General features: G+C 41.4%; 3 protein-coding genes across 11 annotated transcripts in view; 1 reads left to right on the forward strand and 2 right to left on the reverse strand.

The window, feature by feature from the left end:
• Positions 1-5117, reverse strand: part of LOC124307940 (heterogeneous nuclear ribonucleoprotein 27C) — a 33055-nt gene extending 27938 nt beyond the window's left edge. For 6 of the 7 annotated variants that reach the window (XM_046770144.1, XM_046770147.1, XM_046770140.1 and 3 more), the window contains exons 1-2: positions 4977-5117; positions 2206-2265 (exon numbers count right to left, since the gene is read on the reverse strand). In XM_046770144.1, coding sequence (XP_046626100.1) covers positions 2206-2265; positions 4977-5014 — 98 coding nt within the window. In that variant the 5' untranslated portion in view covers positions 5015-5117. The remainder of the gene's footprint in view (positions 1-2205; positions 2266-4976) is intronic. The other variant, XM_046770142.1, reaches the window with a different exon arrangement.
• A 4242-nt stretch (positions 5118-9359) lies between these two features.
• LOC124308135 (chondroitin sulfate synthase 1) lies at positions 9360-26565 on the forward strand. Of its 3 annotated transcripts, none has more exons than XM_046770527.1 (7): positions 14396-14478; positions 14750-14831; positions 17103-18385; positions 21840-21983; positions 22234-22414; positions 23569-23925; positions 24105-26565. In XM_046770527.1, exons 3-7 carry the CDS (start codon positions 17534-17536, stop codon positions 25070-25072), a joined length of 2502 nt encoding a protein of 833 aa, XP_046626483.1. In that variant the 5' UTR covers positions 14396-14478; positions 14750-14831; positions 17103-17533; the 3' UTR covers positions 25073-26565. The 3 variants fall into 3 exon arrangements, with proteins under 3 accessions (XP_046626485.1, XP_046626483.1, XP_046626486.1); XM_046770530.1 differs by having other exon boundaries at positions 21843-21983; XM_046770529.1 differs by lacking the exons at positions 14396-14478; positions 14750-14831 and adding an exon at positions 9360-9829.
• On the reverse strand, positions 25625-27919 carry LOC124308137 (lysozyme-like). The gene has a single exon (XM_046770532.1). The coding sequence runs from the start codon at positions 27729-27731 to the stop codon at positions 27267-27269; it is 465 nt and encodes a 154-aa protein (XP_046626488.1). The 5' UTR covers positions 27732-27919; the 3' UTR covers positions 25625-27266.
• Positions 27920-27933: the final 14 nt, after the last annotated feature.

Genomic DNA, 27933 nt, shown 5'->3' on the forward strand with positions numbered 1-27933 from the left:
ATAATGAGTGGCGTAACACTAAGAGTGCGACCGATTGGGGAGAAAAAAGAATGAATATATGTAGTAAATAAATAATAAGTTAACAGAAGAAAAGTGGGAAGCAACGTTATCGTTTCAATTGTTTTTGATCGTAAGAAAATTGATCGCGCCGCGTAATGGATACCAGCAGCTATGCAATTTATCCAAAGTGTAGGTTGCGTGTGGGCTTTGAATGCATTACGTGCACTTGTTGGATGCACTCACATCAGTGTCGCACGTTATAACATGTTATATAGAATGAGTCCTGCAGGTGGTAACATGTATAGTCGATGTGGTAGCGAGTATAGTCGATATTGTTTGTGCATGCAATAATTGATAAACCGATTGATAAGCCTTTGTTAAACTGTACAATATATCGAAATGATGATTACTTTAAAAAATTTAAGGAAATAGAGAACAAAAAAGATGTGATAATGGTTAAGGGTAGAATTTTAAATGCAAGGTAACTGCTTTTCTGCTCGTGCATTTAATTAACTTAGAAAAATCTCGAGCCCTGCAAGGTAATAATTTCTAAACGGTATATTGATGGTTAATTTGAAACAACAAGAATCATAAGTGGTTTCTACACCATGCGGGAATAGTTGGCATTGTGAAATTTTTCTGCTGTGTTACTTTTATAACTGGTTTTTAACTTCATGACCGTTGTGCAGCGTATTTTCTATGGTTACAATTCAAATAGTGGGTAGCAGATACCACGAATACAGGCTCAGCAAGAGAAAGCAATAAAGTGCGAGAAATAAGGTTTTAACAAAATTCTGTTATGACAATTTTAATAATTTAACCCATTGGCGTAAATTTTTAAAATATAATATATTCAAGGCTTGGTGCATGCGTAATCCAACATAGTCGCCATGTAAAAACAACTCTGTTCCCAATTACTTACTGGATAGTAATAAAATACGAAAATCACTCAGAAAAATTGGATACCGCGCCAATGAGTTAGAAACATCAATCACAAATTAGCCTACATTGAAAGTAGTGATTGAATAATAGAATTGTGTCTCACTGTACAAAATTTTGACCTATGTGAAATCGCTAATTATGAAATGGAATAGGCAAATTGACAGTGAAAGTTTACTTAGTTGATTTAATTAGAACTGGGCAATGCTGACCTTAAAACTTTTCGAACGTTGAGTTCGGATATCGGTCAGTTAAAAGTCAAAAACGCAAATGAAAACGTTTTCAGAATATTTCTTTTTTCTGCGCACCTGACAAACATCGCCAACGAGGTTCAAGTAAGTAATATTGACATGGTGATATAGTTTTTTTGAGTCGCTCATTTACAATTTTACAGTGAATTTGCAGAAACTGAGTTTGCAAAATATAAGAATTTTTTGACAGAAGACACTATTATTGCAATGCAGAATTACGATTTTTCTTAAAAATGTACTGATGCACTAACGTTACAAATTTAAACCTCATCATTGATATTGAGAATGATATTAATCTCTCTGTTTATTAATGTGATACAACCTTCCAATCGACATTTTCCACTCAAAATACCTGATTATTCGTGCATACTTTTATTGTACTTGGTGTTCAATACCAAATATATTGTGTAAATTCATAATGTAGTCATATTGCATAAAATGAATCAAGTTAACACAGATATAAATTATTTGAAAAATATCGCTGTATTAAATTTTGATGAAAAGATTATTTTTCATGGAAAATAAACTTTTCTGACCCAGTCTTGGCAGCTGAAAAGGGAGACGAGACCTTAAGAGCAAAAGTGATTTACCGATCGGCAGGATAGTCGTAGGCATTAGTCTTAATTTTAGTTATATTACGCATAATGATACTTTCAGATCAAAATAGCCAATGGTGATAGAGTTTTTTTCACAAATGTGTCGCGCATTCAGAAGAATGTTTGATACTGCAACAGTATATGAGTTTAGAAACGTATTAAAAGTGAAAATAAATCTTTGATCTCAGACTTCAAAAGAAAAACCCGCTATTTCGATTGCTAAGCTGATTGGGATCCGATTTTGTCACTGCCTCGTGACTCAACGTTTGACTGTGACAAGAAATAAAATCAGTTAAACAGCAACGAACGCATGGAAGGGTTGAATTTCATCAGATCTGAAAGTCTCTGACAGAGATGTGTATAGGGTAGAGGTAGTAGGTGTACTTTATTTGCTATAAGGATAAGAATGTGCTACTGACTCGCTTGCATCGGAGTTTGACTGGGAGTTGTGCCGCCCAGGGCGCTCGTCTCCCCTCATCCTGGACAACAGAGACACAAGAGACAATCTCAAAGCATACATAGATATTAGCCTTTTCACTGAAAAAACTGGGTGGAAGGACACGCTAAGCTCATCATCCTTAAAGCAATGGAGTCTGGGATTCGATGGACACGGTTCTATTTCAGGTTTTTCAAGAGAAAATAAAAAAGGAGATACCAGGCACAAGATTGTCCAAACGATTAGCTGTCCCTACTCCAGCTTTACTTACACACACAATTCGGCTATATAAGAGAAATGATTCTCTGAATCAGATGTTACCATATCCCTACCAAGCTTTTTTTCTTATACTCAACACCCTAGGACAGCATTAAAGTTGCTTTGCACAATTGTACAGTCAAACTCGTCATTTATACGAGCTACCACACGATTGCGAAATAGCTGTTTCCAACATTAATATAAGTGGAATGTGGTGAAAGTTAGCAGCTAATCATCGTCAAGTGCCTTTAATCATAAACAATGAGATTGCCAGTCCAACTTTGTTGTTATCAATTTCACTTCAATGTATTAAAATTATTGATAAATTGAGATTATATGAAACGTGGCCTCGATACACAAGACTAAGGTTCTAATGTACATCTTTGATAAGTAAAGCCAACTGTTGAGTGAAAAAACGTCACAAGATAACATTAGCAAACTTTCAAGTTAAAAGTAGCAAAAACAATGATGAGTCACGAAATTGGCAATTGCATACCAAGTGCTAGAAACACACGATGATAAATGTTAATCTACAACACGATCTACATTACAAGAGAAATACATATCTGGTACTTTAAGATCATTTCAATTACAGTTCAACAAGCAACTGATACGAGACGGTCTTTCTTTTTCTCAAAAATTATCCGTAAGATTCAACATTGACCCGTTGTAAGGTACCATAAAAGGAAGAGATTGTATAAGGCACAAGTATTTATAAGTTAATTACTATTCAATTTCACTGAAATACAGTTTCAATTGAAAAATCAATCAACAGACGGTGACTTGATGTATTATTTACTCTTCAATACAATCGGTCGCCATTGCCGCATATATACTTGGACTCGAAGTACACAGCTGGAGAATTTTAAATATTTATAATTTAGTGGAAGGAGTGATAATAATGCCAATCATTCGCATCATTGTTTATACTGCAGCTGCTACAGACTGTGGAAAATTTTTCTACGATATTAGTGGTACTTAAGAATTTTGTGCCCTGGGTATCAAATTTCCATTAAATACCAGGAGCAAACTTATTAGAAGTGGAGGATTAATTAAGATGGTGCATAAATATTACACAATGTTTCAGCTTTAATGCTTCTCTTTCATCGCTACTAATTCCTGCTGCAATAAAAGTCATCAAAAAATTTAACCCAATACCGTTGGCTAGTTTGACTTAAGCGTAAATGAAGACATATGTCCACATAAATTTAAAACTGGCAAAATAGTTGTGCAATTATCGAATCGCCTATAAGGTAGGCGACGACAGTAATAATGACAAAAGGATCTAAATAATCCGTTCACCTTACCCAGTCAATTAGCAGGAAACATAACGATTTTGGAATAATTCCTGCGTATAAATTTATACTGTGCATGCGTGATAATGCGAAAAGAATAAGTGTTCGAACTATAGAGTATGAAAGAATAAAAGAAATAGGTAACGCAAGCGTTGCCGTGGGAATTGCTCAAATCTGCGTTGAATTTCTATCGCGTGTGCGTATGCGTAAATACATAGGCACATAGGCGTACATAACACAAATAAAAGTCCTGCTTAGCGCGCATATGGCCGCCATGTTTGGAGAACTTACCGAAGGAAATACGACGAACTCGAATTGCCATTCATTAAAATCGTGGTTATATTTTGGGGGGGTATCAGCGAATTACCGGAGCTACCAATCAAGAGTGGCGAAACTTTACTACGTTGCAAATGAACCGTAAGATCTGCGACCAAGTCGTAAAAATTGTTTACGACTAATAGCGGTGATTGAAATGAGAATGAGAAAAATAAAAAAAAAAAAAACGTAGGAAAACAAATATTTATTAAGCGGGCTTCGGAAATGCCGCGGATCGATGACTGACCATTAATATCGAATCATTCGCTGTAATAGCCAAAGATTGATTTTCTTGTCGAGAAATGATTCGTAATAATTCAGCCCAATAAGCGTTGCCAACCAACCCAAGCGGTTTCCTCCCGACAGGCGAGACGCGAAAGAGCGGTTTATCCCACATTTTTCCGTATTCGCGCAGCAGCGTCGAATCGGGTAAAAGGCGAAATTGTCTCTTGGCATTGAGTTCTTTAACCTAGAACGGGAGAAATACTGTTTTGCCTGACTGTGAATTAGGGACGGGCGGGCGCCGGGGTGGGCGAGACAGGTGAGGGGATGCAGAGGCGAAGATACGGTCACCGTGTGAAGGAGAGAACCGGCATCAAACACCGCACCAAGCTAGCAAATTCTACGCCACAGCCGCCGATGCGGTTGAAGATTTTGGAAAATAGGAGGGAATTCCGGGCGAGGAAATGATTTTATTGTGGATATTTAAAGCCCGGCGGTGAAGATAGCCGGATTTCAGGGCTGATAGATTATTGAACGTCAGCCCTGCCGAAACGCAAATGGTCACATCGCGCAGCAGTCAGTCCGGAACTAATATATCGGGACGAACCTAGCTTGCGCAATATATTCACCGTATTACGACCTAAAAACGTATCGTTAGACTTACCCCTTTTCATCGTCGTCCATTTCGGATTTCACTCTCATAATATTACACTTAAAACTACAAAAATGTTATTACTTTTAGCGCGCGTGTGGGAATATGGCACGATGCTAGCGCGACGAGGGTAATGGCTCCTCACAATGAACGCGACTCACAGAATGTAAACGTAACGAAGCGGCGCCCGTCACTTCCGCTGCCGCTAAGTCAAATCAGTAACCCGAACGCTCGATTCGCAGCATAAATCGTCTGATGCGCACCGGTTTGGTCACGAAAAGTCCCCCCGTATTATCTTATGACTGATTAATTATGTTTCATTCTCTAATACTCGCGAAACAATGATATGAAAAAATTTTTACAAAGAGATATTGCTTGGCGCCGTAGGCCCGGGTTCAACGATCTGGCGTCACGGAGGCGACGCTCGACGCCATCTTGTTCCAGGATTGTGCGGGAAATTTTGAACGCGGCAGAATGCCACGAATATCATTATAGCAGTTTTTATAAGAAAACCAGTCCTTCACCCTGATATGATTACTTTCAGGCGTGCGATTAGCTTTGTCAACGAGATTCACTTTCGTGATACGATATACTTAGGCTTGATGAAAATGATAATTCCTCTTAAACTGTTGAGTATTTGTTGGTATATTTTACACATTACATACGTTTGCGGCGAAGTTCTTGATCTTTAGAAAGGGGGCTGCTATAATCTTTCCCGTTATATTGATTTCTCTTCTATTTTTCAGCATCTTATCAGCATTGTAACGGTTTACTTCCTGACTTAATAGACACATCCTTTTTTCGCCTTTTTTTCACACTTGCTAAACGGATGATCGCCGTAATCTAGTATAAATATGTAGAATAAAACTTTTAAAAAATCTATATTTTTGAACGAAGCACCTACTAATAAATCAAAATGTAATAATTTGTTCATAGTTTAATTCAAGTAACATGTGCCGAGTTGTACAATTTAAAATACGACCAGAAAGTACATACATTCAACATATAATAGAAACGTCGATACTTTGTCAATTATGAATTACGATACTTATTCAGACATTTTTACATGCTTGAATTCAGGGGATGAGAATTAAATTCACCAGGATTCACATTTACGGTGATCAAATGTTCCATCACTTGCTTTTTTTCCCATTATGTGTAATATTGAGTGCGTAGCGGGATTTCGTTCAGGTAGATTCAACATTTTTATTTTATTATTTCACACTTAGAAATGATCTGAAATTTTCGATCAGACTAGGTATATAGAAGTTTATGATTACCCAGGGAGTCGTACAGACATTCGATATATATATATATATATATATATATGTATATAGCGAACGGTTATCTATGATAGACTATGCATATAAATAGACAATCCATATGCGAAAAAAACTAGTTTGTATTAGCCGAGCTCATCACGTAAGTACAACATAAAACATGAATTACGCGTCTGACGCACGGGTACCAATTAAACTCATCATCACACAGCCAAGGAATCATACGGTGCGAAGTCTTTAATTAAAACCAACACGCGTGGCAAAATAGACGCATGTTAAGATTCTCGTCAATTCTTGCCCATAATCAGCGTTTATTACCAGGCCTGAGCTCCTTTCTTTGTCTGAATAATGCAATAATGCTTCGAACTTCCGGCCTCGCACCATTATAAGATTATGCCGATGTTCGCGATGATTCTTTCAAGCAAAAGATTACGTCGACAAGCTTCACTTGTTCCCAATTCTTTCGAGCATGACACCTCAAGTTTTTCTCATTTTTGAACGGCCATGTCGCGCACACCTTGGCTATTGTGATAATAAATTGATGCTCGATCGTTTCTGCAGTAGTTCAATAATATTGGCTGAAAAATTTATTGATATAGCCTCTGATTGAGAAAAAATTCTACAACTTGTGGCACACTAAGAGAAATTTTTAGTTCCGGTCACGCTCAGTCCTTAACTATTTTCATTTTTAACCACAATCGAAAAATATAGTTCTAGGTAGAAAATGAAAAATAGTTTTCCAGCTGTTACCAGAAAGTCTAGTGTCCGTTACTATTTTTTCTCATTACGATCACTGTTAGTATATTTTCTCGTAACTGTTGCGAAAATTTAATGCTTGTGCAACAATAAATCGATATTAAAGCCTTATTCAACTAAAAAAGTAGAGTAAACCGAACAAACTGATTTTGCGTTGCAATAACCAAAAAAAGATCGACAATAGCGCAAAATGGTTACGCGTACCTCGTTTTTCGTAATTCCGACAACATTCGAACAGTTTTTTTTTTAACGATACCTGTTTTACTCAATTTTTATAGTTACCAACACAACTGAAATTTTTCTCATATGTAGTATGTAGGTATAATAATGTAACTTCGAGTCCACAAGCCAAACTTGGCCTCTTCTTTTTCACCCAATATCTCGCGCCCTTTCCCGTCATCCCGACTCGGCATTAGCGACAACCGTTAGGGGTGAAAGACGACCCTCACGATTTTTAAGGGACATCTGTTTACCTGCTTGGTGAGAGACGGACGAAGCACATGCTTGCACTGCGATAAAACGCCGAGTCTGGAATCGTCTAAGGGAATTCGATTTGTCCGTACAACATGACGGAGATTCGAAATTTCTTAACCGACGATGAGGGGCGGCCTGTTATCAGCCATGTCAACGGATTTATCTTTTGATTTTACGAGGCGATTTCTTTTGACCCTGCGGGATAAGCAGACGTGCACGGAATCCAGTCCCCCTTAACCGGTGACACATCCGGATCCGGGTTAACCGCCGAACTTGGAGACGCGATCTGTCCAAGCGACTCTCAACTTGACGTTGCTGACGTATAAAATTAACCGATATCGACATCAGAATTTTGAGGAGTCTCGATCATTTTTTGTACTATTTTTCTTCCACGAGAAAAAATTCTACGTTAATCTGGGCCGCCAATTTCGCCTCGCGCGATATCGGCAACCGGAAATATCGCGATAAGTTCAATTCCTTTCACGACAGATAAGCCCACAAAATAAACCACAATCCTCCACTTTGACAGCCAACAAAGTTTTACATAAGTGTAGTTTATGCACGTATGCAAGCTCTGGTACAGTTTGGTCACTCGACGTTAAATGTTAGCATATCGCGAAAGGATCATATTATACTTACAAAAACATATGGATAATGGAAAATATATCAGGAAAAAAACCGTGTTCACATCTTAACCAGAAAATGTCTGAAACGAAATATTCCCGCAACATCAAATCACGATCGGCTTCTACATAAATTATTTCCGATTCAATGCGCACAGTATATTTTAATGTGTAACCTATGTTCCCGAGAAGGAAAATTTATGCAATAAACTAATGTATGTATGTATGGGTTTAATGTTTGAAGGTGAAGATAGACCTTAATCAAAATTCTACACGATTAACACTGTTGACAATGACAAGTTCCCCTTCAAAAAAATAAACGCAAGATGGACTTTACGATTTTCGATTCCAAAAAACCAGTTTAGAGATCGGAATATTTGAAGCTTTCAATGTTGCATTCGAGATTTTCGTATATAATCAATGAAAAGGCACGGTGCTGCAGAGTTCATGCAATTTCGTGCAAGTGGATTACCACGATTGAACAACGTCTGCAAAACCTTCGCGACAATATATCGCTGGTCTAGGAAACTTAAATCGATTACGACTTCGTTAGTAAGTAATCGAAGTATACAAATATCACACGGTATATCACTCTCATTACACCGAGTATTAAGTGCAACCAAAGACTTCGGTACGACCGAACCGTCGAAGCAACAAGTTACGAAGAGTGAAAAAAAAATGATCTAACAAAAGTCTCCGGCAAAATTATGCACCATAAATTATTGTAACATAATTGAATCTGAACAAATTCGAATAACACAAACTAAAACGTGACTAAACAACTCGAAAAAAAAATGATTGCCCATATTCGCTTCCACCCCATGGAAGAGATATCTCGTTTAATTCGCGTTCACTGTCATTTTCGGAAAATAATAACACTGCCGGAGATTTTCTTTCCGCCGGTTTATTCCTATTTCCTAACTTTTGATTCGGACGGTCCAGCCGACTCATCCTTAAAGCGCAAGAACCGAGTTCCACAAAATACGTCTCGCCGGTGCCTGCCACGATTCAGACGTGGTTTTATCGTCGTAGGAACTCTAGGCGAGCACAGCGTAGCCAAGGAAGAAGCAGACAGGCAAGTAGGCAGCAGGCAGGACGAACTCGCCGAGAGGCTTGGCCGGGTAGATGAAGCCCAACGTCGGGGTCGCAGGCCTCCAAGAGTCGAGACTCGGGATCAGCCAACGCATGACGAGTGTGCCCAGGTAGTCCGTGGGCCTGCTGGAGGATTCCCGGCTGCCGGTTCCCAAGTTTCGAATTCCGTAGACCTGCCTGAGAATCGGTGAATAAAAATTAAGGGCGAAGATCTCGCCGGGAAATTTCACTTACAACACACACGGAGGTCACGCATCGAGCCGCCTACGACGTAAGCTCGACTCCGTGAGCTTTACTTCAATAAGGAATATAAGGATGTAATATAATCGTGTTCTCGAGTGCGATTCGAACGGTACATCTCGCAGGCAGTCTCGAGGTGTTTCCAAGTGCTTCATCTTCTCCTCCGAGTTTCGACCACCTATCGGAAAGCCCGAATCGTGCCCGCGTGACAATTACCATGAAACTTTTGCGAAGTGGTCAATTTTTCAGTTTTTAATTGCCCCCGTCGACTACCGATGTAAGAAGAGGATCATGAGGGGAATGTTGATGTATATCGCGTTCAACCTTCGCATCGCACGGTGGCATGTGAAATTTTATACAATTGGATGCCACGCAAGTGCGTATAACAAGGGAATTACTTGTGAGTACACGAACAATTATTTATTGTGCAAAGGGGTCCTGCGAGTGTTTTCTATCTAATCGTTTCGCCGTATTACTCTCGTCTACGGTCTCGATCACGCAATTCCGCAAATTAAAACATGGACGTGATTGCTATCTTTTTTAAAAATTGTCAATTCCCCGAAAATCTTTTGTCCGTTATATCGTATAATTTATATTCAAGTATCCGACAGTAGATTAAACCGGTAACGGTATAAACGGATTCGCACGTACGAATAAAATGACAAAAGAAATAAAAATATTCAGGAATATTCCACCGTACCGTAGACACGAGTATACAATGTATGGTTCGTAGTTGGAACAACTAACCCGTTGCATCCAGTACGTAATTATGGCAAACAACCTGAGCGTACATCTGGTACATCGTAACAGCTGCGTGCCGGTGATAAAGCGAATATTATACCTACACGTATGCGTAATAACGTGCATGTATTCACTCACTGAGAAGAAAGGCTTATTTGGAATAAATGATCACGCGTTATTTACGAAACATCAACTAGGACAAACGATCTCAAATTTGACTTGTAAGAACAATCGTCCGATTCACCGAAAAGTGAATTGATGCATGCACTCTCCTTCGTTTCAATCACGAATTAAATCCCTACTGGTTTGGAAAAATTGGGAACTAATTCGCTTGACACGTTTTACTGTTATAGCCGTGCATTCTCATCCCTGTAAAATATATGTTTAGAAAAATTTTATTTATTTAGAACGTTACAATGACGTCTACGACTATTAAGCTCGATTTAATAGGTTTTTTTCAATGGAATAGTCGTGATCAATGAAAGATCCGTTTATAAGTTCGAATAACAGCAAGTGCGTCCGGTACGATTGAAATACCTATTCCGCCATTTCTTTTATACAGCACGAACCTACGATTGCCGAAACTCTTCTCTCTGTAAAGGAGAGCGACGTTTGAATTAGTTCGTTTTAAACAGCTTTCGAGGAGTAAAAATCCGCGCCGATAACAGCGATAGGGTAAAGCGAATTGTCATCCAGTACGAGACTGGGAGAATGATGAGGAGCGAATGATAATTTTTTTTATCCATGTAAAAATCAGGCGTGCGTGAAGCGGTACCTCGAGCGTTAAAAGTATACCTTTCACCGTCTAATTCTTTGACGCGCGTGGCGTATTATACCTGTACTTATGATACATGTTACCTGCTAGAATCGGCGTTCGAATAAGTTTAATGACCACCTTCACCGACTCTAGCTCTCGTCAAAGTTACAAATCGGTGTTGAAGGTAACCAGATCTGAAGATCAGATCGTATGGATCGTATACCTGGCCTTGCGCCTCGCATTTTCATGCCAGACTTGCTCACTGTTTGACGTAACTAATTACACGTGTATCACGTTGTGCCGAAAGATACTGCCGCCTGAATTCATATGATCTGATCGATGTATTTTCAAATAGCACGCGGGAACTAAACCAGCGTGAATCGCAATTTAATCAGATGCAAATGAAGATTCAAGGTCTTTCGCGTCTCTGAACGATGATATATAGGCAGATTTACTTGACATTTTGACAATACTTTACGCTATCAAAGATTTCGGTTCGTTCTTTCCGTTCTAATTTTTTTATTTTCATTTTTTCAATACCGGTACGCCTAATCGTAGCGAGAGTGACTGAACGCTGATTACAAAGCACAATCAATGAATCATGTTTTGTTCAGTTAACGCTGCAGGCATGGTTGTGAAATTTGCGATTATCCACCTGGTCTGTAGTTAAAATTTTGTAACTCACGTACATCCGTCATCCAGCTCGTTAATTTTATACATCTAAGCCTTCGCTTAGAGAGATGCCGTATCGCTGGGTGATTTAACGACTAGTTAGCAGGTGATACAGTCAACGGCAATGAATTACGCAAAGCGTTTTGTTTCCTGTTCTAACTTTAACAACGAGCTTCCGAGGACTCTCTTAATAAACAGTTTAAAAAACATGTGTGTCTCCTTTAATAATCCGCATCGTAACTACAGCTAAATTTGACACATAAATTTCACTCGACTCGCATCCGGCTTTTTACGAAGCGACAACCTAGGCATTCTCTTTTTGTAAGCTTAGCAATATTGTCACGAGGTGGCGTGTAATTCTACAAACAATGTTGCACGGCGAATGAGTCATAAGAGTCAATCACAGTTCCATGATCTCTCGAAAATCAATTCAATTACATCGCAGAATATGTTCAAATTTCGTAACCCACGGTATTCGCTAAGCGGTAAGCTTATTTTTTCCAGGTATATACGTACACTGATTCAATTCATTAGCATTAAGCTCATGTAGCAACTATGTACTTGGCTAGAAGACGAGGTAGCATCACGGTAACTGTGCGGCACTGATGTGGCCAAAATAGCTTAATACACCATAGCCGTTACGTGGTCAACGGTTGGTTTTATCCCGGCATGTACTTCACTATACGTCAACCAACACATGTGGCTTCTGGGCTTTACGGTTTTTTTTCATAGGCCTGGACAAGGCCGCTAAGTAATTTTTCTACCTATTTGCCGTATTAGAATCGAGGATAAACCGCAAGGCTCATTGTCAGCCACCTCGTTACCATCTAGAAGCTCCGTGTGTTGCTTGTCGTGGACGAGTTCGTGCAGAGATAAAGCCGATAACTGGCCGCATGGCGACCACTTCGAATTATTACCTGAGTCAAGTTTTTACGATAATACCAAATCCGAAACTAAAGACCGATCAAGACCCGAATGAAGAACGTACAGTGCGCGGTTTACTGTTATTTAAAACGAAAACTTTGGACCGGAGCAAAAGTTAGCGGGAATTCTTCCCCGTCGACACTGTGTGACACGGGTTAATCGCAAACCGGCTGATACTGGCTTATATACTTTACCGGTAACTGCAGTTTATTGACCAAATCAACTTGCTGAAACGTGAGAAGTGATCTGGATGATTCAGCTCTTTGCTACGTGATTACATTTTGGTAATTTTTCAAACTCGGAGCTATACTTGGAATAAAAAAGTAATTACCGTTAACACGAATGGTAATGCGATCGTAAGTATCTGGATAAAAATTTTAGTAATTCACAGCTGATCATCCACGGTTGAATAACTACGAAAAATACGCCCCGTGTCCAGCCGCAATTAAATTGACATCGACGTATTCTTCGTTTGAAAGAGTGAATGAAATAGGTTCAAGCCGCGGCAAATCACGTGTCGTTATTCCTATTATCTAGGCAGTAAAATTTTCTTGTGTATATATTTATTGAGTGGGTGAAAAGGAGATTAGGCTGTAAGATAAAGAAGCAGGTCAAATACCACGGAAGAAAGAACCTTGAAAACGGTTGAATAACTCGGACACATATACATAGCAGCAGCAATTCTTTTTTATTGTTACATCCGGACTTCCCGAAATCCATTCGGAGCTTTGCGTTGGTATTCTAGCTTGAAAATACATGGGTTCACTAAATGTCTCAGCAAAATTTGACTTTGTCTTATAGGTTTATTACTCGAGCGCAATCGGATGAGGCATTATTCTTGTCCAACTACATAAATAGATTCCCACGTTGTTCTAAAAATAAGACGATCTAATAGCGGGGCCGACATCAGGCAACGATTTTGATTGGAAAATGTGATTCTGAAAACCTCCGATCGTTTTTATTGTAGTTACATTGTTCAGGTAAGAGAAATAATTCACTGTGCTTTGAAGTCTACCAAAATGTCTAAGTTGATAAAAATTACGCGTTTCTCATACGGTAAAGCGACCTCGGTTTATGTCACGGATCTCTATTTAATCACGGACCATGACAATGACGTTCATTTTTTGAGATTTGTTACACATATTGTTCGAGAGTAATGCGAGGTTTTTTTTATTTTCAACGAAGTGATCGTAGTTCGAGCGAGATTGCCGAATTTTTTTTCTCTTTTTTTTCTACTCTAGCGTAGCCATTGGTCAGAAAAGTCTCTACTTTACTAAACCAGAGGAAAAAAGATAGGAAATAACGCGAGTCAATAAGTCTTATCTCTTGTCCAACGTCCCAGAAATTTGATAAGTTATTACACAGGTATTTCGATAGCACGACCATTATCCGAAAGTAAGCAGCGGCAGAAGCATGAACAAAAATTTCCCATCACGCACAGCGCTATCGGTATTAACGAGGCAGAGTACAGAAAGCATGTATTAAAAAGAAAGGAAAATCTTCCGCTTCCGGCAATTTACGGCTTGGGATTTCCTGCAGGACCGAACGACTAGACTAGCAGTATGAGCGTCGCGTGAAACCGGAAGTTAAGGGGAGGCGCCAGGCAGTCGGTGTACCTATTCCAAGGTACTCCGAACCCCCGACGCGAATAGCTGAAAAGCTCGGGGGCTCGTCGAGGACGATAAGGGGGATCCGAGCCTCGCAGTCAGCTAGGCACGATTGTCCGAGCTCACGGAGACGTTTGTCACCGCAGTTTCCTCGCGGAGCGGTCTTAGGGCGAGACTTACGCGTTTTATTACGTCAGTGTGTGCCGGCTGCGTCCGTCGTGTTCGCTCTTCGCCTCGACGGTCGACAGTTCAGTCGTCGCTCCGGCTCCTGACTCGCAGCGTGTTCCGTCTTCCGATCAGGCCGTGCCCTCGACTAATTCGTGACTTTTGAAGGCACCTGCGTCAGCGGTTAGTTGCCGTTTAGTCGGGCTTTAAATAAGCCGGTCATTCGCTAATTTGTACGTCCGATTAGTTCGGCGGATAGCAACAGCGCTCGAATCGGAAGAACCGGTTCTCCCGATCTCTTGTTGTCTCGTCTTTGATCGTTTTATCAATTCAGTTTTGTCCCACGGGAATAAAATCAATTTTTGATTTTGTATTGTATCGGTAGTGAAAACCAAACGGCCAGTTTTTTTTGCTTTTTATTTATTTATTTATTTATTTATTTTTTTTGTAAAAGGCAAAGTGAAGTGATACCGCGTACTTTCCACCCCAGGATGTCACCTTCGTTTTTTGATCACTGGAGGGACAAATTTTTCGTGGTGAGTTTCTGTATTTGGATCAAACGATTGTAACGCCGTAGAATAATTCAATACCGTTATTGGTGGAATGAGTAATAGGAGAACCTGACAAGTTAGAACTCCCACTAAGCATCTGCGGGTAGTGTAGCGTTGATTTGGATTCCGACTGGCGAATTCGAGTCCCGACTGACTCTAAATGCACGTGTGTGTATTACAGGTATACGAAACGTGTTTCTAACCGTGAAAATAGGCGCTGTAGTATAACCGGTTTTTAGTTGAACTCAACGAAATGAAATTGATCAGACAAAAAGACACCACGGTGAATCGTATTACTCAACTATCTCTGACGTACAATAAAGTAAACAACGTGAACTTAATTTTTTTTTTTTTTTTTTTTTGAACTAAGAATTACAAGTTTCTTCTTTGCTTTGATAAATGTTTTATAGATTAGAAATTTCCACCTTTCGTTACAACCGTACTTAGTCCCGGGTATAAACATTGATAGAATCACACTTGGAAGTACGCCTTCAACGTAAACTAGTCAATCTTGAACCCGATACGACGCAAGGTGCGAAACGTTTCTTACATCATACGCGCATCTACTGTGTTGAACTTTTTTTTATTTCTTTTCAGTCAGTTTACCGCTGAGCAAGAACGTTATTATACCTGTAACTTAATTGTAAATACATTCCCTAAACTTATCGCTTCAGGTAAGATGCGGTTACATAAGGGAGCGATAAAAATACTGTCTCGTATTACGACAAATATTACGTCAAAAATATATATCAAACCTATCTCGCCCGGTGATAATTACACCAACCCTGTTTTATTCTGGCAATTCAAATTGTTTGACAAACGCTCAAGTTTGAACCGAGTCAAGAACTGTAAATCCAGACCTGCCAATCACTAATCGTTGCGAACGGTTTCTCGTTCCCATAGCAATAAAAAAAAAAAAGTTCCCGTTAATCCTTGTGCGAAGGGGTTCTACTTTGCAGTCTCCAGTCGCAACAAGGAAACGGTCAAGAATAACTACAGTCGTCTGTGGAGAGGATAGAATATTTTATTCGTCATAATTGGACAGGTATATCGCATGATTTAGCACGCCAATTCAGACACGTCATCTTATTATTTTTGCCGAGTTGAGCCGGTGACTTTAAACTATGCACTTGATGTCACTGGAGAAAATTAGACCACCGCCAACGCGCAATCAGTTTGCAGGCTAACCTTTAATAATATTATTATCTTGCATAATAATTGTCACATTCAACTTCATCTAACTTGAACAACCAACGAGTTACAATTTAATTGACGGGATTTAACGAACGTTGACGGTATTGATTATCGCAGGCCAGGAAGACGATATTCATATAAACTATACTTGAATGAAGAGTCGCACTGTTGTTACAAACTCCAAGGTGCGGGGAAGAAAAATCGTCTAACGTATCAACATTGCATATACGCGTGGGTCGGAATTTTTTACATTATATAGTAGATTTTTTACAGGGTATTTTTTTCACCAAGAACTTTGTAGTACTATAAATTTCGCAATATCACGCGAGTGCCTAAAATGTACGTACTTTCATACGACCGGACAACAGTTCTTATATCAAACCACGAGGCGCACCGAGTGACGTGAAATTAATCGAACCTTGAAGCGTAATCGTTACGTGGAAACCTGAACCGTAGAAAAAATTATTCGCATTATTCTTTGAAGTATTTTTAACGGCTCGGTTCCTTGAAAGTGAAAAAATCTCCGTGCTCGCGTATTTACGCTTCTATCTGCCAGTCCACGTTGGAATAGATGCTTGTATAAACATGGTTACCTATTAACACTTCGGGTCTTAGCTGGTGCGCACGTGTAAAGGATGTATAATTAGTAGTCCCAACTACCAAACAGTAATCCGAACTATCCCTAATTTACACCGAGCCATGCCGCGTTATATCTGTAAAATGTTTGAAATATCAGAGAGTTTTGTTTAGGCCGCATAAAAGAGGCAAAAATTTTCACAAAAACAATTCTTATCAACCAATCGTAGCGACAGGAAGATGATCGTCAGACTTGAGAACGTTCGAGAAGCCCATTTCTAAGCAAATCAAATTCAATACCCGTCCGTTGTCGTTACATATTCCGGTCACAAATTTATCGCGAACAATGAATCGATTGATCCGATTTCGGCTGTAAGATACTCTTAGCAAAAGATAACGGTGACCTTGCAACGCTTCAACAGAACTAACGAAACTTTACGAGGCCGAATCCCTTTTCAATAAAAATTTTGTTTCGCTACGTTTCAGGCAGTTCGGATCCAGCGATCTGCGACGGGGCTAATCGACCTTTAAATCGAGTGCCGTGGAATCGATTCAAAGGAGGTACAACGAGACCCTGAATCACCGATCGACCTCAACAGCACTCGTCTCTGGAATGTAATTTTGGGCCGGGTGTAGCGAATTCGAAATTCTCGAATATCCGAAAACAGCCCTGTGGGTCCCACATCCCGTGAGGCGGAGTCGTTAAATCTGGAAGAGTCCCATCTGGAGGCCATATGGGAGTCGAAAGTGGGACTCGGCGAGTCTCGATTTCTCGCAGCTTCGTCCGGCGTTGAGGCCGCCGTGGGTGGTTCGAGTGCTCGGCGAGGGCGCCGAACGATGAGGAAGTCCTTGTTCTGGAGCGGTCCGAGAACGATGCCGAAGTCCGCAGGAGCCGGGAGCCGCCAAAAGTCGCGGAGATGTCAATCGGAGAGGTGACGGCTGACCCGGCAATGCGAAAGAAGCGGGGTCCACGGAGCGCCCTGCTCGGCCTGGTTCTGGGCTTCGTCGGAGGTTTTCTCGTCGCTAATTTCCGGCTGGTGATACCACTGGACAAGGTCCGACCCTCGAACGACTCGTTCTGCCCCGGAGCACCGAGCCGCCATCATCAACGCGTCACCTTGGATTACCGGGCGAAGCTGGAACCGATGGACATAGTGAAACTCCCGAAGGAGGACAACGTCAGTAACAGTGCAACGAATCTGCTCTTCGTCGGGGTGATGACCGCCCGGAAGTACCTCGACACCAGAGCCAAGGCGGTTTTCGAAACCTGGGGATCGGAGCTGCCCGGTAAAATCGCCTTCTTTTCATCGGAGACCTCGACCGCTCCGGACAACTGCCCCGACCTTCCACTCGTCGCGCTTCCCAACGTCGACGACAGCTATCCTCCCCAGAAGAAGTCCTTCCTGATGCTGCAGTACATGTGGCAGCACTTCGGCGACAAGTTCGAGTGGTTCCTAAGGGCCGACGACGACGTCTACGTCAGGTCCGATCGTCTCGAGAAGCTGCTCAGGTCCGTAGACTCGAGACTACCAAGGTACATCGGACAGGCGGGAAGAGGGAACTCCGAAGAGTTCGGACTCCTCTCCCTCGAGTACGATGAAAACTTCTGCATGGGCGGGCCGGGAGTCGTTCTCTCCAGGGAAACCCTGAAGCGAGTCGTTCCGCACATCAGATATTGCCTCAAAAATCTGTACACCACCCACGAGGACGTCGAACTTGGAAGGTGCGTCCAGAAGTACGCCGGCATTCCGTGCACCTGGAGCTACGAGGTAAGAATCGAAACTTTTTGGTCTAATTGTCTCTTCCATTGGTGAACGATGATCGGTTGGTTGAAAAGTTGAAAAAAAGACGGTGAGGATGCTTCGCGGAATAATAAACAGAAATTTCTCGTTGGGTAAAGCTGGTGTGAGGTCCGCCAAGATGGTATACAAGCCAGATGTCTCGGCCAATTTAACATACTTTCCTACCTACGTCATCTTAATTATTTCTAACGTCTTTACTGAGGTCACTCGCTCTGCGTGTACGCACTTTCAACGGTAATAAAATTATACGCGAAACTGTAGACGGGAACCTTTTATTGCCCAGCGGACACCGAACGATTATGTAAGGACAAATTATTGTTTCTATGAAAAATACTTATTATTGAAACATGAGAAAGTTTACGCGACGCCGACTGTCCCGAAAATATTAACTAATAAAATTTCCTGGAAAAAGAGATAAGAAAAAAAAAATGGCCCCGGTTGCACATGCTAGCTGATTCATGTGTATCCAGGCGGAGGAGCGCGGGGTATCAAAGACTCTCTCATCTCTGGGAAAGACGATGGTCGGTTTGTTAGCAGCCTGACCGGCACTACGGCTAAAGAGGCAAAAGTATAGCGAAGCAAATTTTTTTTCATTCTCTATCGTGGGAGGTCGGCTCGACCAGAGGAAGTGCCGAATGTGCAATCTGCAAAATACACGCTGCGCTGCGCACCGACGTGTCTCCGTAATGCGCGCCTGATTGTCGACACGTGCCTCGACGAATACCTGTCGTATATGTGATGAAAAATTGTCGAGGCACGTGTCAGCGTGAATGTAAAAATCGCCCCTTGCGTATCTCATGATTTATATTTATTTTGCACAGGAAATTGATATCTCGATTACTGAGGTCAGAAACGTTTTTTGGCGAGTCGATATTTGATAAAGGAGTCATATTATGTCTGGGCAACGATTTCGTAAAAGTAATTATACAACTACAGGAAGTTTCATAAATTTTATACTCTCAACAGACGGTTACACGTTCAAGTACGATGTGTTTGTCTTGATAAAAAGTTGAAGCTTTGTATCAGGAAATCATAGCTCAAACCCTTAGATTCAATTTGCTTCGAAATTGACTTTTCAATCATCTTTAACTCCTCAATCTATACGCTCACTTGTTTGAAAGATGAGATAAAATCTGAAGAGAGATTTCCGATTCGCTTATTTACACTTCTAGAAAAATTTTTGGATGGATTCATTCCTCTAATACATCATGGCGACAGTTTCTAATCGGTACAAATATTCTTATCTCCAAATCGATACCGTAGGTTCGGCGAACTGAAACTTAAAATTTATACGATATTTTAACAGTCTGGCTCGGTAGCAGCTGGTACCAAAAAATTACATAAATTTCAACGCATTTTCTGGATGATCGATGATTGATCGAGCCGTGTTGATATTTTGCAACCTGGCAGTGCTGCACTTTTCGACAAGTGTAGCGATACCTAAATTGTCTTATTCTCTGATAATATTGAAAAGTAGCGACACGTGCGACGAAAAATTAAACAAACGGGAAGAATTTAGGTCGAGGAATTTTAATAGCACAGATATTTGACGGGTTGAAGATAAAAAAGATACAATGGCTATAAAACGAACTTGTCTCATTCGCGTCTTCATTAGACCAAACTCTAACTGGACCCTTTTCGTGAGTCGACGTCCAAGCGACTCGATCTCTATGGAAACAATTCCGTGCCTGACCTAACGGCTTGGGTTCGTTTGCTTTTACCCACCTCTGAACACTTAACGACTAATTTAGCGTTACGAGCCTCACCACGAATCTCGGTTATAGGGTTCTCACATCGCCCGCTTTAATACCGCTGCACTTTTTATTTGCCAGCTAGACTCTGTACACATGACACGGTATCTTATTACGCACATGTAATGCACATCTGCAGTGGTATGACATACCGGATGAGCCGGCGTCGAGTTTCTAACGTTAATTCAATCAATTCCATTCCTTTTTCAAACATTCGTGCACATTTACGTCGAAGTCACGAAAGATTTTCCGCCCTTTTAATAGGTGGATCAGGTGAGGTCAGTTTCCGCGGTTAGCCATAATTTTGTGCTAATGAAGTTATAGGAGATATACCTACATGCAAAACCTGATATTTCTTGTTCAAAGTAAACGTTAACTTATTGAATGGAAAAATTTCGAGTTATTCCGGCATGTGTAAAATTTCGAGGGATTGTGTTGGAATCAAATCGCGGAAACGTCGCAGACTCGGGATTCAATTCCGAGCCAAGAATTTCCATTGTTGTATTCGACTTTAGACAGGCAAGTACGCACGCATACATAAACGGTAGCAATAATTCAATTGGAGGCAGTATCTATATGCGTTGTTATAATATTGTACGAGATATATTTAGCGTATCATTGAGTCAACTGAGAACGTATAGCATATTATGTTACACATAGGATGTTGGTTGTTAGTTTCAAGTGAACTGTACCCTGCTAACCCAATGCGAGTGGAATCATGTTGTCCTCTATAATCTACGCCGGAACACCTACCTACCTATCTCACATCGGTCAAACACGACGAATTATCCAGTTTGAGCCGACCGGATGATCAACAATTACTTATCTGTAATCTGCTGTCAACAGCGAAAGAGAAACGAATTTCATTACGCGTGTACTCCGTTATAACGGGGGATCTAATTCCACATATTTCGACGATATTCGGAAATAATTTTTCCCCTCCGCGAAGCGACGTGAAATTTCAATGGCAAAAACTTTCAGCCAAACGCGCTGCGTTTTGCTTCGCTCGACTTGCAAGGCCGTAATTACTGCCTTCAGGCTAATAAACCCTCGCCAGATATATTAACTCGGGATTGCTGATTGACGCTAAGCGAAAGTAACTCAGCCCCGTTTTACATAAGAAGATACTCCATCCAAGGCTCAACGTGCGTGTTCTTAGAGAGTAACTGATGTTATATGTAATACAGTGAAACAGAGAAGTATAAAATTTTCTCGAGATGCGAGAATGTTCTTGAAAAAAAAAAAAATATAACTCATACAGATTTTTACTTTTGTCTTAACGTCATTCTTGGTGACCAAAAAATTATATGATTGCTGTAGAAAAATAACGCAGTATTGTAAATCATACGTCATCAGCGATGAACGAAAACGAGGGAATATTAATTACCATCTGTTTTACACCGCAGGGATGTTCAGAGGTAGGAACAGTTCCGGATGCGTCACATGCGACGAATGCGAACAAATGTACCTGAGGCTACAAAATTAGCATGTAGATACGAACTTTACGATTCAGTCCATAAGGTTCGAGATTCAGATTTTTTTTTTTTTTTCGATTTACCTTTTCTGACATTTCACACGATTTCGCGGCATTGAATTGACGTTAAAATTTCACCGTGCGCCGTTAATCTTGACTGTTGTAATGCTGGTGGTTTCTGTGATGGCTCGTGTTGCAGATGCAGTCTATTCTCTATCACAACAGTAGCGGGGATCAAGCCTTCACCGGTAATCTGAAACGCAAAGAGGTTCACAGAGCGATTACTCTACATCCGGTAAAAAGTCCGCCGTACATGTACAGACTTCACAATTATATGAGGGTAAGTTTCGCCTTCGCTCTGCATCAGTCTTTTCATCTATTCATGGTCGTTGGTGTTGCGGTTCGTTTGAAGCTATACACACTATGGATTTACCCCGTCTTTGAACAATATATCCTTCACCCTTTGACCGTTCCAATTTCCGTCTTATCGTCTATCACTATCCCAAGCACAGTCGGAGAGTTTTTTGTTTTCACAACACGCTTTTTCTGCCGCTCATCGTCGATGATAATTTCATCCTCCACTTACACAGGGTCTACGCATACAAGAACTGCAACACCTGAAGGTTCAGCTGCACAGAGACATACAGTCGATGATGGCGGAGCTTCACGTGGATCGTGAGAAAATCCAGGAATACAGTTTATCAAAAAACGTTCCTCTGTTTCCTGAAAAACCAGGTAGCGATCAGTACCTCGGGGACAACAAGGTCCTGGGTAAGTTTTATCCTCGAAACGATTCTGGTATACAAGATTCAAATCGCATTGGCTATGCGCGCGTATCGTAAGTGGAGTGCAAGCTGTGGACGATTGGTTAACGAATATAACAAATACGCCTGGAATGTCTGAGATAAGCCCACTTGTGGGCATATCTTAATAACCTGTGTGATGTTCTGTTAAAAATGAATTGCGCATCAGACGGTTCGTGGGACTCGTATCACATCTGTCTTCCTGTGATTGGAAACCACAGCGGCCAATCATGGATAATTTATGTTTTATGGAATGTTCAGAAGGACGTTTGCGCTCTCGGCACAAATCCACGGCACCCTTGGAACGTCTACGTCGATCCGAAAATCAATTAAACCGAACAATTGGCAGGACTACAGAATCAGAGTACATGGTGCAGGGAGCGTGTAACGTACCACTTAGCATAATTGCGGCTAGTTGGATTGAAAGTTATAGAGGCGAAACAGCAACGATACACGACACGCTCTGCTTCGACCAATCAAACGACCCGGTTCATATATTTACATTATTTCGTTCTCGAACAATGTATGAATAAACGGTCACGGTCAATTTCACTATCGTCCCATGGGAACCGGCGGGATGGACGGAATCGAATCGCTCGTACAGGGTTCGAAGATTCGCTTCCCCGCTGGCCTCTGACGTGTCTATTTGCGTATAATTATACCTACTCAGACCCCCGTGTTGACGAAAGGGAGCTTCGTTCGTTCAGGCTAATGTTTATTGTAATAAAACCAAGTCATGACTCGATTCTAAACTCGCTCCAAACATCCGGAGAGCTAGACGCAGTTGTTACGGAAAGCGCGATCCCTCGAGCTTTGTTTGCTTATCTTTTCTCCCTTGAAATAATCAACACTCTCTTAATAAGCGCAAGCTCGTCCACCGCCGTGCTTCAACCCTCTCACGGTGAAGTGACGGAGCGAAAAACAGAGAATAGAAGAAAATATACACGTTGAAAAGAAACGCGAAGTACAAACAAAAGTAAACCCGTGATTCATCGCCGCATGATCGTTTGGATCTAGTAAAATATGGTTAAACACAGCAATGCAAGATAATTCCTTAGAGACGCTGATAATTAATCGTAACTGCTACGAACTGCAATGTAGTTGACGTTTATTGAATTACAGGTGTTCCAGCTGGACTACGGGCGTTTAGGCCGAAGAAAACGAGCGAGGTGATTCCGTGGGACTTCCTCTCGAAGTCCGAGTACAGTCTGACTGATGCCAATCCTCGGCGAAGAATCCACAGCGACGTCAAGGAGGGCCTGGAGGACATAACCAGGGAGGTGATGGCCTCCATAAACGCCTGCTCGAGGCAGAGGGGCCGAGTTGTAGAGGAACGTTCGATTCTCTACGGGTACAGGAGAGTCGACGCTTATGGCGCGGATACGGTTCTCGATATTCTACTTGTATACCGCAAGTACCGTGGAAGAAAAGTAACGCTTCCGGTTCGCAGACACGTCTACGTCCACCAGCACTTTACAGGTTCGTATTTTGCGGATGCCGTGTGCATCGTCGGAACTGGCTGGCGGCGCATTGCTTTGTCGGGTCCCAAAGACGGGCGGTTAATCGATTCAAGGCCGTGCACTAAGCCGATAAAGCGTGTCAAACGAAGGTAACTTGGCTCCGGAAATCGTTCGACGCTTAACGATCTCATGTTTCAGGTTTGGAAATACGAGAGGTGGTCGACGGAGTTGAAGCTGAATCGAAGACGCACCGTGACCGGGAAGCGAACTCCATCCAGAGCGTCTTGCGGAATAGTTTTTTGAGTATGAACTTCAATGCGAAAGAAAGCTTCGACCCCATCGAGAGTAAAGTGATCCATTTCATTCTCCCGCTGTCCGGACGCCTCGCGACGTTTCGGAGGTTTATCAGTGTTTACGAAGACGTTTGTTTGGTGGGTAAAGGCGAAAGGACGGAACTGACGATAATCCTGTTCCCGCACAGGGTTGAAGGGTCCTTCAACGAGTCTACATCTCTAGTTAATAACCTAAAATATAAGTATCCGAGTGCAGTGATCGCCGTCGTTCCATCGTACAAAAACTTTTCGAGAGCGGTAGCTCTGGAGATCGGTGTATCCAGGCACAAGGACGACGATCTCCTGTTCTTCGTCGACGTGGACATCGTCTTCACGAGTTCAGCCCTTCGCAGAATACGGCTGAACACGATTATGAACAGACAAGTGTACTTTCCGATAGTATTCAGCCAATTCGATCCTAAGATTGTCTACGCTGACGGTAAACTCCGGGAGAACGATCTGATCACAAATTCGAACGGCTACTGGCGAGAATACGGCTTCGGCATAGCGTCCCTTTACAAAAAGGATTTCCGGCTCGTCGGTGGTTTCGACCTATCGATTCAAGGGTGGGGAAAGGAGGACGTCGATCTTTTCGAGAAGGCGGTTCGCTCGAACCTGACGACCTTCAGAGCCGTTGATCCGCACCTCGTCCATGTCTTCCACGACGTCGAATGTGATCCTAGCCTCTCGGGACCTCAGCTTACGATGTGCGAAGGATCCAGAGCCGACACTTACGCCGGGTTGAATCAACTGGCCGATACGATTTACGGCCATCCTGAATACTTGAGATACGCAAAGGCATTGCGCACACGGACGAGCACTCCGGCTGCCTGATAATCAAAACCTCATGATGCGTCAGGGCAGGGTTAAAGTTAAGCAGCCTCCACCTGTGATCCCGGAACGAGTTATAGGACGATATTTCCATTCTTGAAAATTAAAATTACTCCGCGTAATCGTGCACCAAAGTGCAGAAAGTCGGCAATACCGATTCAATCGTATTAGCGGTACCAAAAATTTTTTTAAACGTACGGTCGGCGTAACGAGACCGTTTTTATATTAATCAAGTCCTAGAAACAACGAGTTTATAAAAGTAAATAACAAAACTGATTCAATGCGCGTGAACGAATTAGTTTTTAGGGAACGAATTATTATCGTGATTCACACAATGACTCTCTTCTCTATAAGTCGATGCATTGAAAACTGGTTGACGGAAAAATTCGTATCAAAATGGTTCTGAATAAGTATTCGAAGTGTATTGTACACTGTGCTGAATATGCGTATATATTTTTCTAACCGCATAAAACCCCTGTGCAAATGTATTTTCAAGATATGCGCAACTCGTTTCGAATAATAAATCGGAAGTGTACCAATTTTTTGGTATTAAACAATGAAACTGTAACTAACACTCGTGTGAGGTGCAAATAGCTGGCTAAATAACTGCATTTATATTTAAAACACTTTACAATTTCTCTGGTTCATTACATGCCCACAAACTCTCGATGCTCGCATGTGTGAATGTAGGTACATCGATTTCATTGCCGAAATTGACTATTTTGAACAGTCATAAAATTAGAAAACCGTGTGAAGATAAAATAAATGCTGTGCGCTTTGCTGTTATATGTATATTTCCGAAAAACTGTGTACCAAATGAGTCGGAACCAAAATACTGAATTGATATAAAATATTCACTCACATATAATATGAATAACGTTTAATTTTATAGTTTATATGTTATAAATGTGATATATCGTGCCTTGTGTAAAAAACTAGCACTATTTTTTGCGGTTTTTGCCCCTCGTTATGTATTCTGTGTAAATATAATCAGTTTATCTCATATTCTCAGCGTCGTAGTTTGCTATAGTCTATATAGTATATAATTTGCGATAACTGGAGGGGAATACCAGATTTAATGCGTATGTTTAATGAGATTTATGTTCGCTTGCCAGAAAAACAATAACGTGTAACATGTCGTCTCACGCATACATTATATCATTAGGCTATATACGTACAATTTCATATCCAAAATATAAAGGGAGATAAACTTAAAAGCATTTACGTGTAATAAATGTACTATACACGCTAATTCTACAAGTATAGCGCATAAATTATTGCAACAATAATTTACGTTACTTTTGATAAAAATGAATCTCTATCAGGTTAATTTTATTCCAAACAACAACGTATAGTTACGATATTTATAAAATATATATACCTAGGTACTTGGATAGTTGAGTATATCAATATATTGTAATTTTTCGTTCAAGAGATTCAAAAATGACGTACCCAACATATTAATATTTCAAACTGGCTTATATTTTAGGATCACGGAAAAAGATAGTAAATCGCGAATACGTAAATATCTTCACTCCGTAAAACAGAAATAAGAAACTATGAGGAAATGTATCACACATATTCAAATTGTATTTTCATTTTAGCGGGGATAGGTACGACAGTTTCATAGTTTCAGATCGTTGGACAAGTTTCACAAAACGCAATTCGCTTACTCTAAAGGAAAATACAAAAAAAGATCACTTGTATTATAGAACGTGCAAGGAAACGATGAACTGTGTTACACCGAACACAAAATCTGCGAATTGTAATTTGGGAATGACATCGAATTCTCTCTCTTTCTTTCTCAGAGAAGAGTTCACCTTGCATGGCATAAGTCTGCGGAAATCAAGTAGACCGGGTACAATTGAACCCGGAAGATGTGATTGGCAGAACGGCCTCCGCGACACCGGCTACGTCCAATCAGCTCTACGATAGTCAGCGGTAATTACATTTCCGGTACGAGTTACTCCAGGACTTGGGATAAGCAGGAAGCCAGCGGATCAGCTTCCACGCTTGCGAAGATCTCATCTGGGCTCTGATAATCCGAAGTCCCTGATTACACGAGAGCCGGAAGCGATGCTCGACAAATATTGATATCGACGAAGGAAGAGAATTCAATTACAACATCTCGGCTTTTTTCTACTTCTCTGCGTCACGGAGTGCCAGCATAGTTACCACGAGGAATGAAAGCCCACGATTAGCGTCGCCGACAGTTTGCGAAGTTGGGCAGCTGGGACGGGGGTTTGTTTTTGCAGGACCTCGTCCATGCATCCCAGGCCCTGAATCCCTGCAAATTGTATATCTGCTTGGCGCACTGAATGTCGTCGGAAATGTTGTCGTTGGCAAGATCTTCGCAACGCATGTTACAGATTCCTCCGCGTCGTCCTCTCGCGCACCATCCGTTGCTGGTTATTTGGAATATTCCGTAACTGTAGCTGGAAGCTCGCTGAGGTCCAACGACTAGGTCGGTCCGTAGATTGCTGACAGTTTCCATCAGGCAGAGCCAGTGGCCGATGAACGTTCGCGAAATTCCGGCCCTCTGAAGCTGAAGAGCAACTTCGCACCTGGTCATTCGCTTCGCCTGAGCTTCTTCGACGTTGGCAAAAATTAGCAGCACCGCGATGCTTGCGAATAACAACGAGCGAAACGGTAGCGAACCCATCGTCGAGACTGCACTCTGGTGTTTTCGAGAAACTAAACGGCACTAACTGCGAGGCGAAAAACACTCCGGTTCATATCCTCTTACACACGAAGCACGCGAGACACGGAGGCAACGCGGTCTATTGCCGGATCGACGACTCTGCGACCTTGGATAATGCGTCGTTTTTATCTCTCAAGTTGAGATAGACGGAACAGCACGACTG

Source organism: Neodiprion virginianus, chromosome 6 (assembly GCF_021901495.1).
Source record: "Neodiprion virginianus isolate iyNeoVirg1 chromosome 6, iyNeoVirg1.1, whole genome shotgun sequence".
NCBI lineage: Eukaryota > Metazoa > Arthropoda > Insecta > Hymenoptera > Diprionidae > Neodiprion > Neodiprion virginianus.

Excerpts from the sequence above, each read along its gene's own strand:
- LOC124308135 (XM_046770529.1), top strand. The coding sequence starts at position 17,534 with ATGTCAATCGGAGAGGTGACGGCTGACCCGGCAATGCGAAAGAAGCGG. Across the intron at positions 18,386-21,839 it reads CGTGCACCTGGAGCTACGAG|CAGATGCAGTCTATTCTCTA; the intron begins GTAAGAATCGAA and ends TGGCTCGTGTTG. Across the intron at positions 23,926-24,104 it reads CGTCCACCAGCACTTTACAG|GTTTGGAAATACGAGAGGTG; the intron begins GTTCGTATTTTG and ends CTCATGTTTCAG.
- LOC124308137 (XM_046770532.1), bottom strand. The coding sequence starts at position 27,731 with ATGGGTTCGCTACCGTTTCGCTCGTTGTTATTCGCAAGCATCGCGGTG.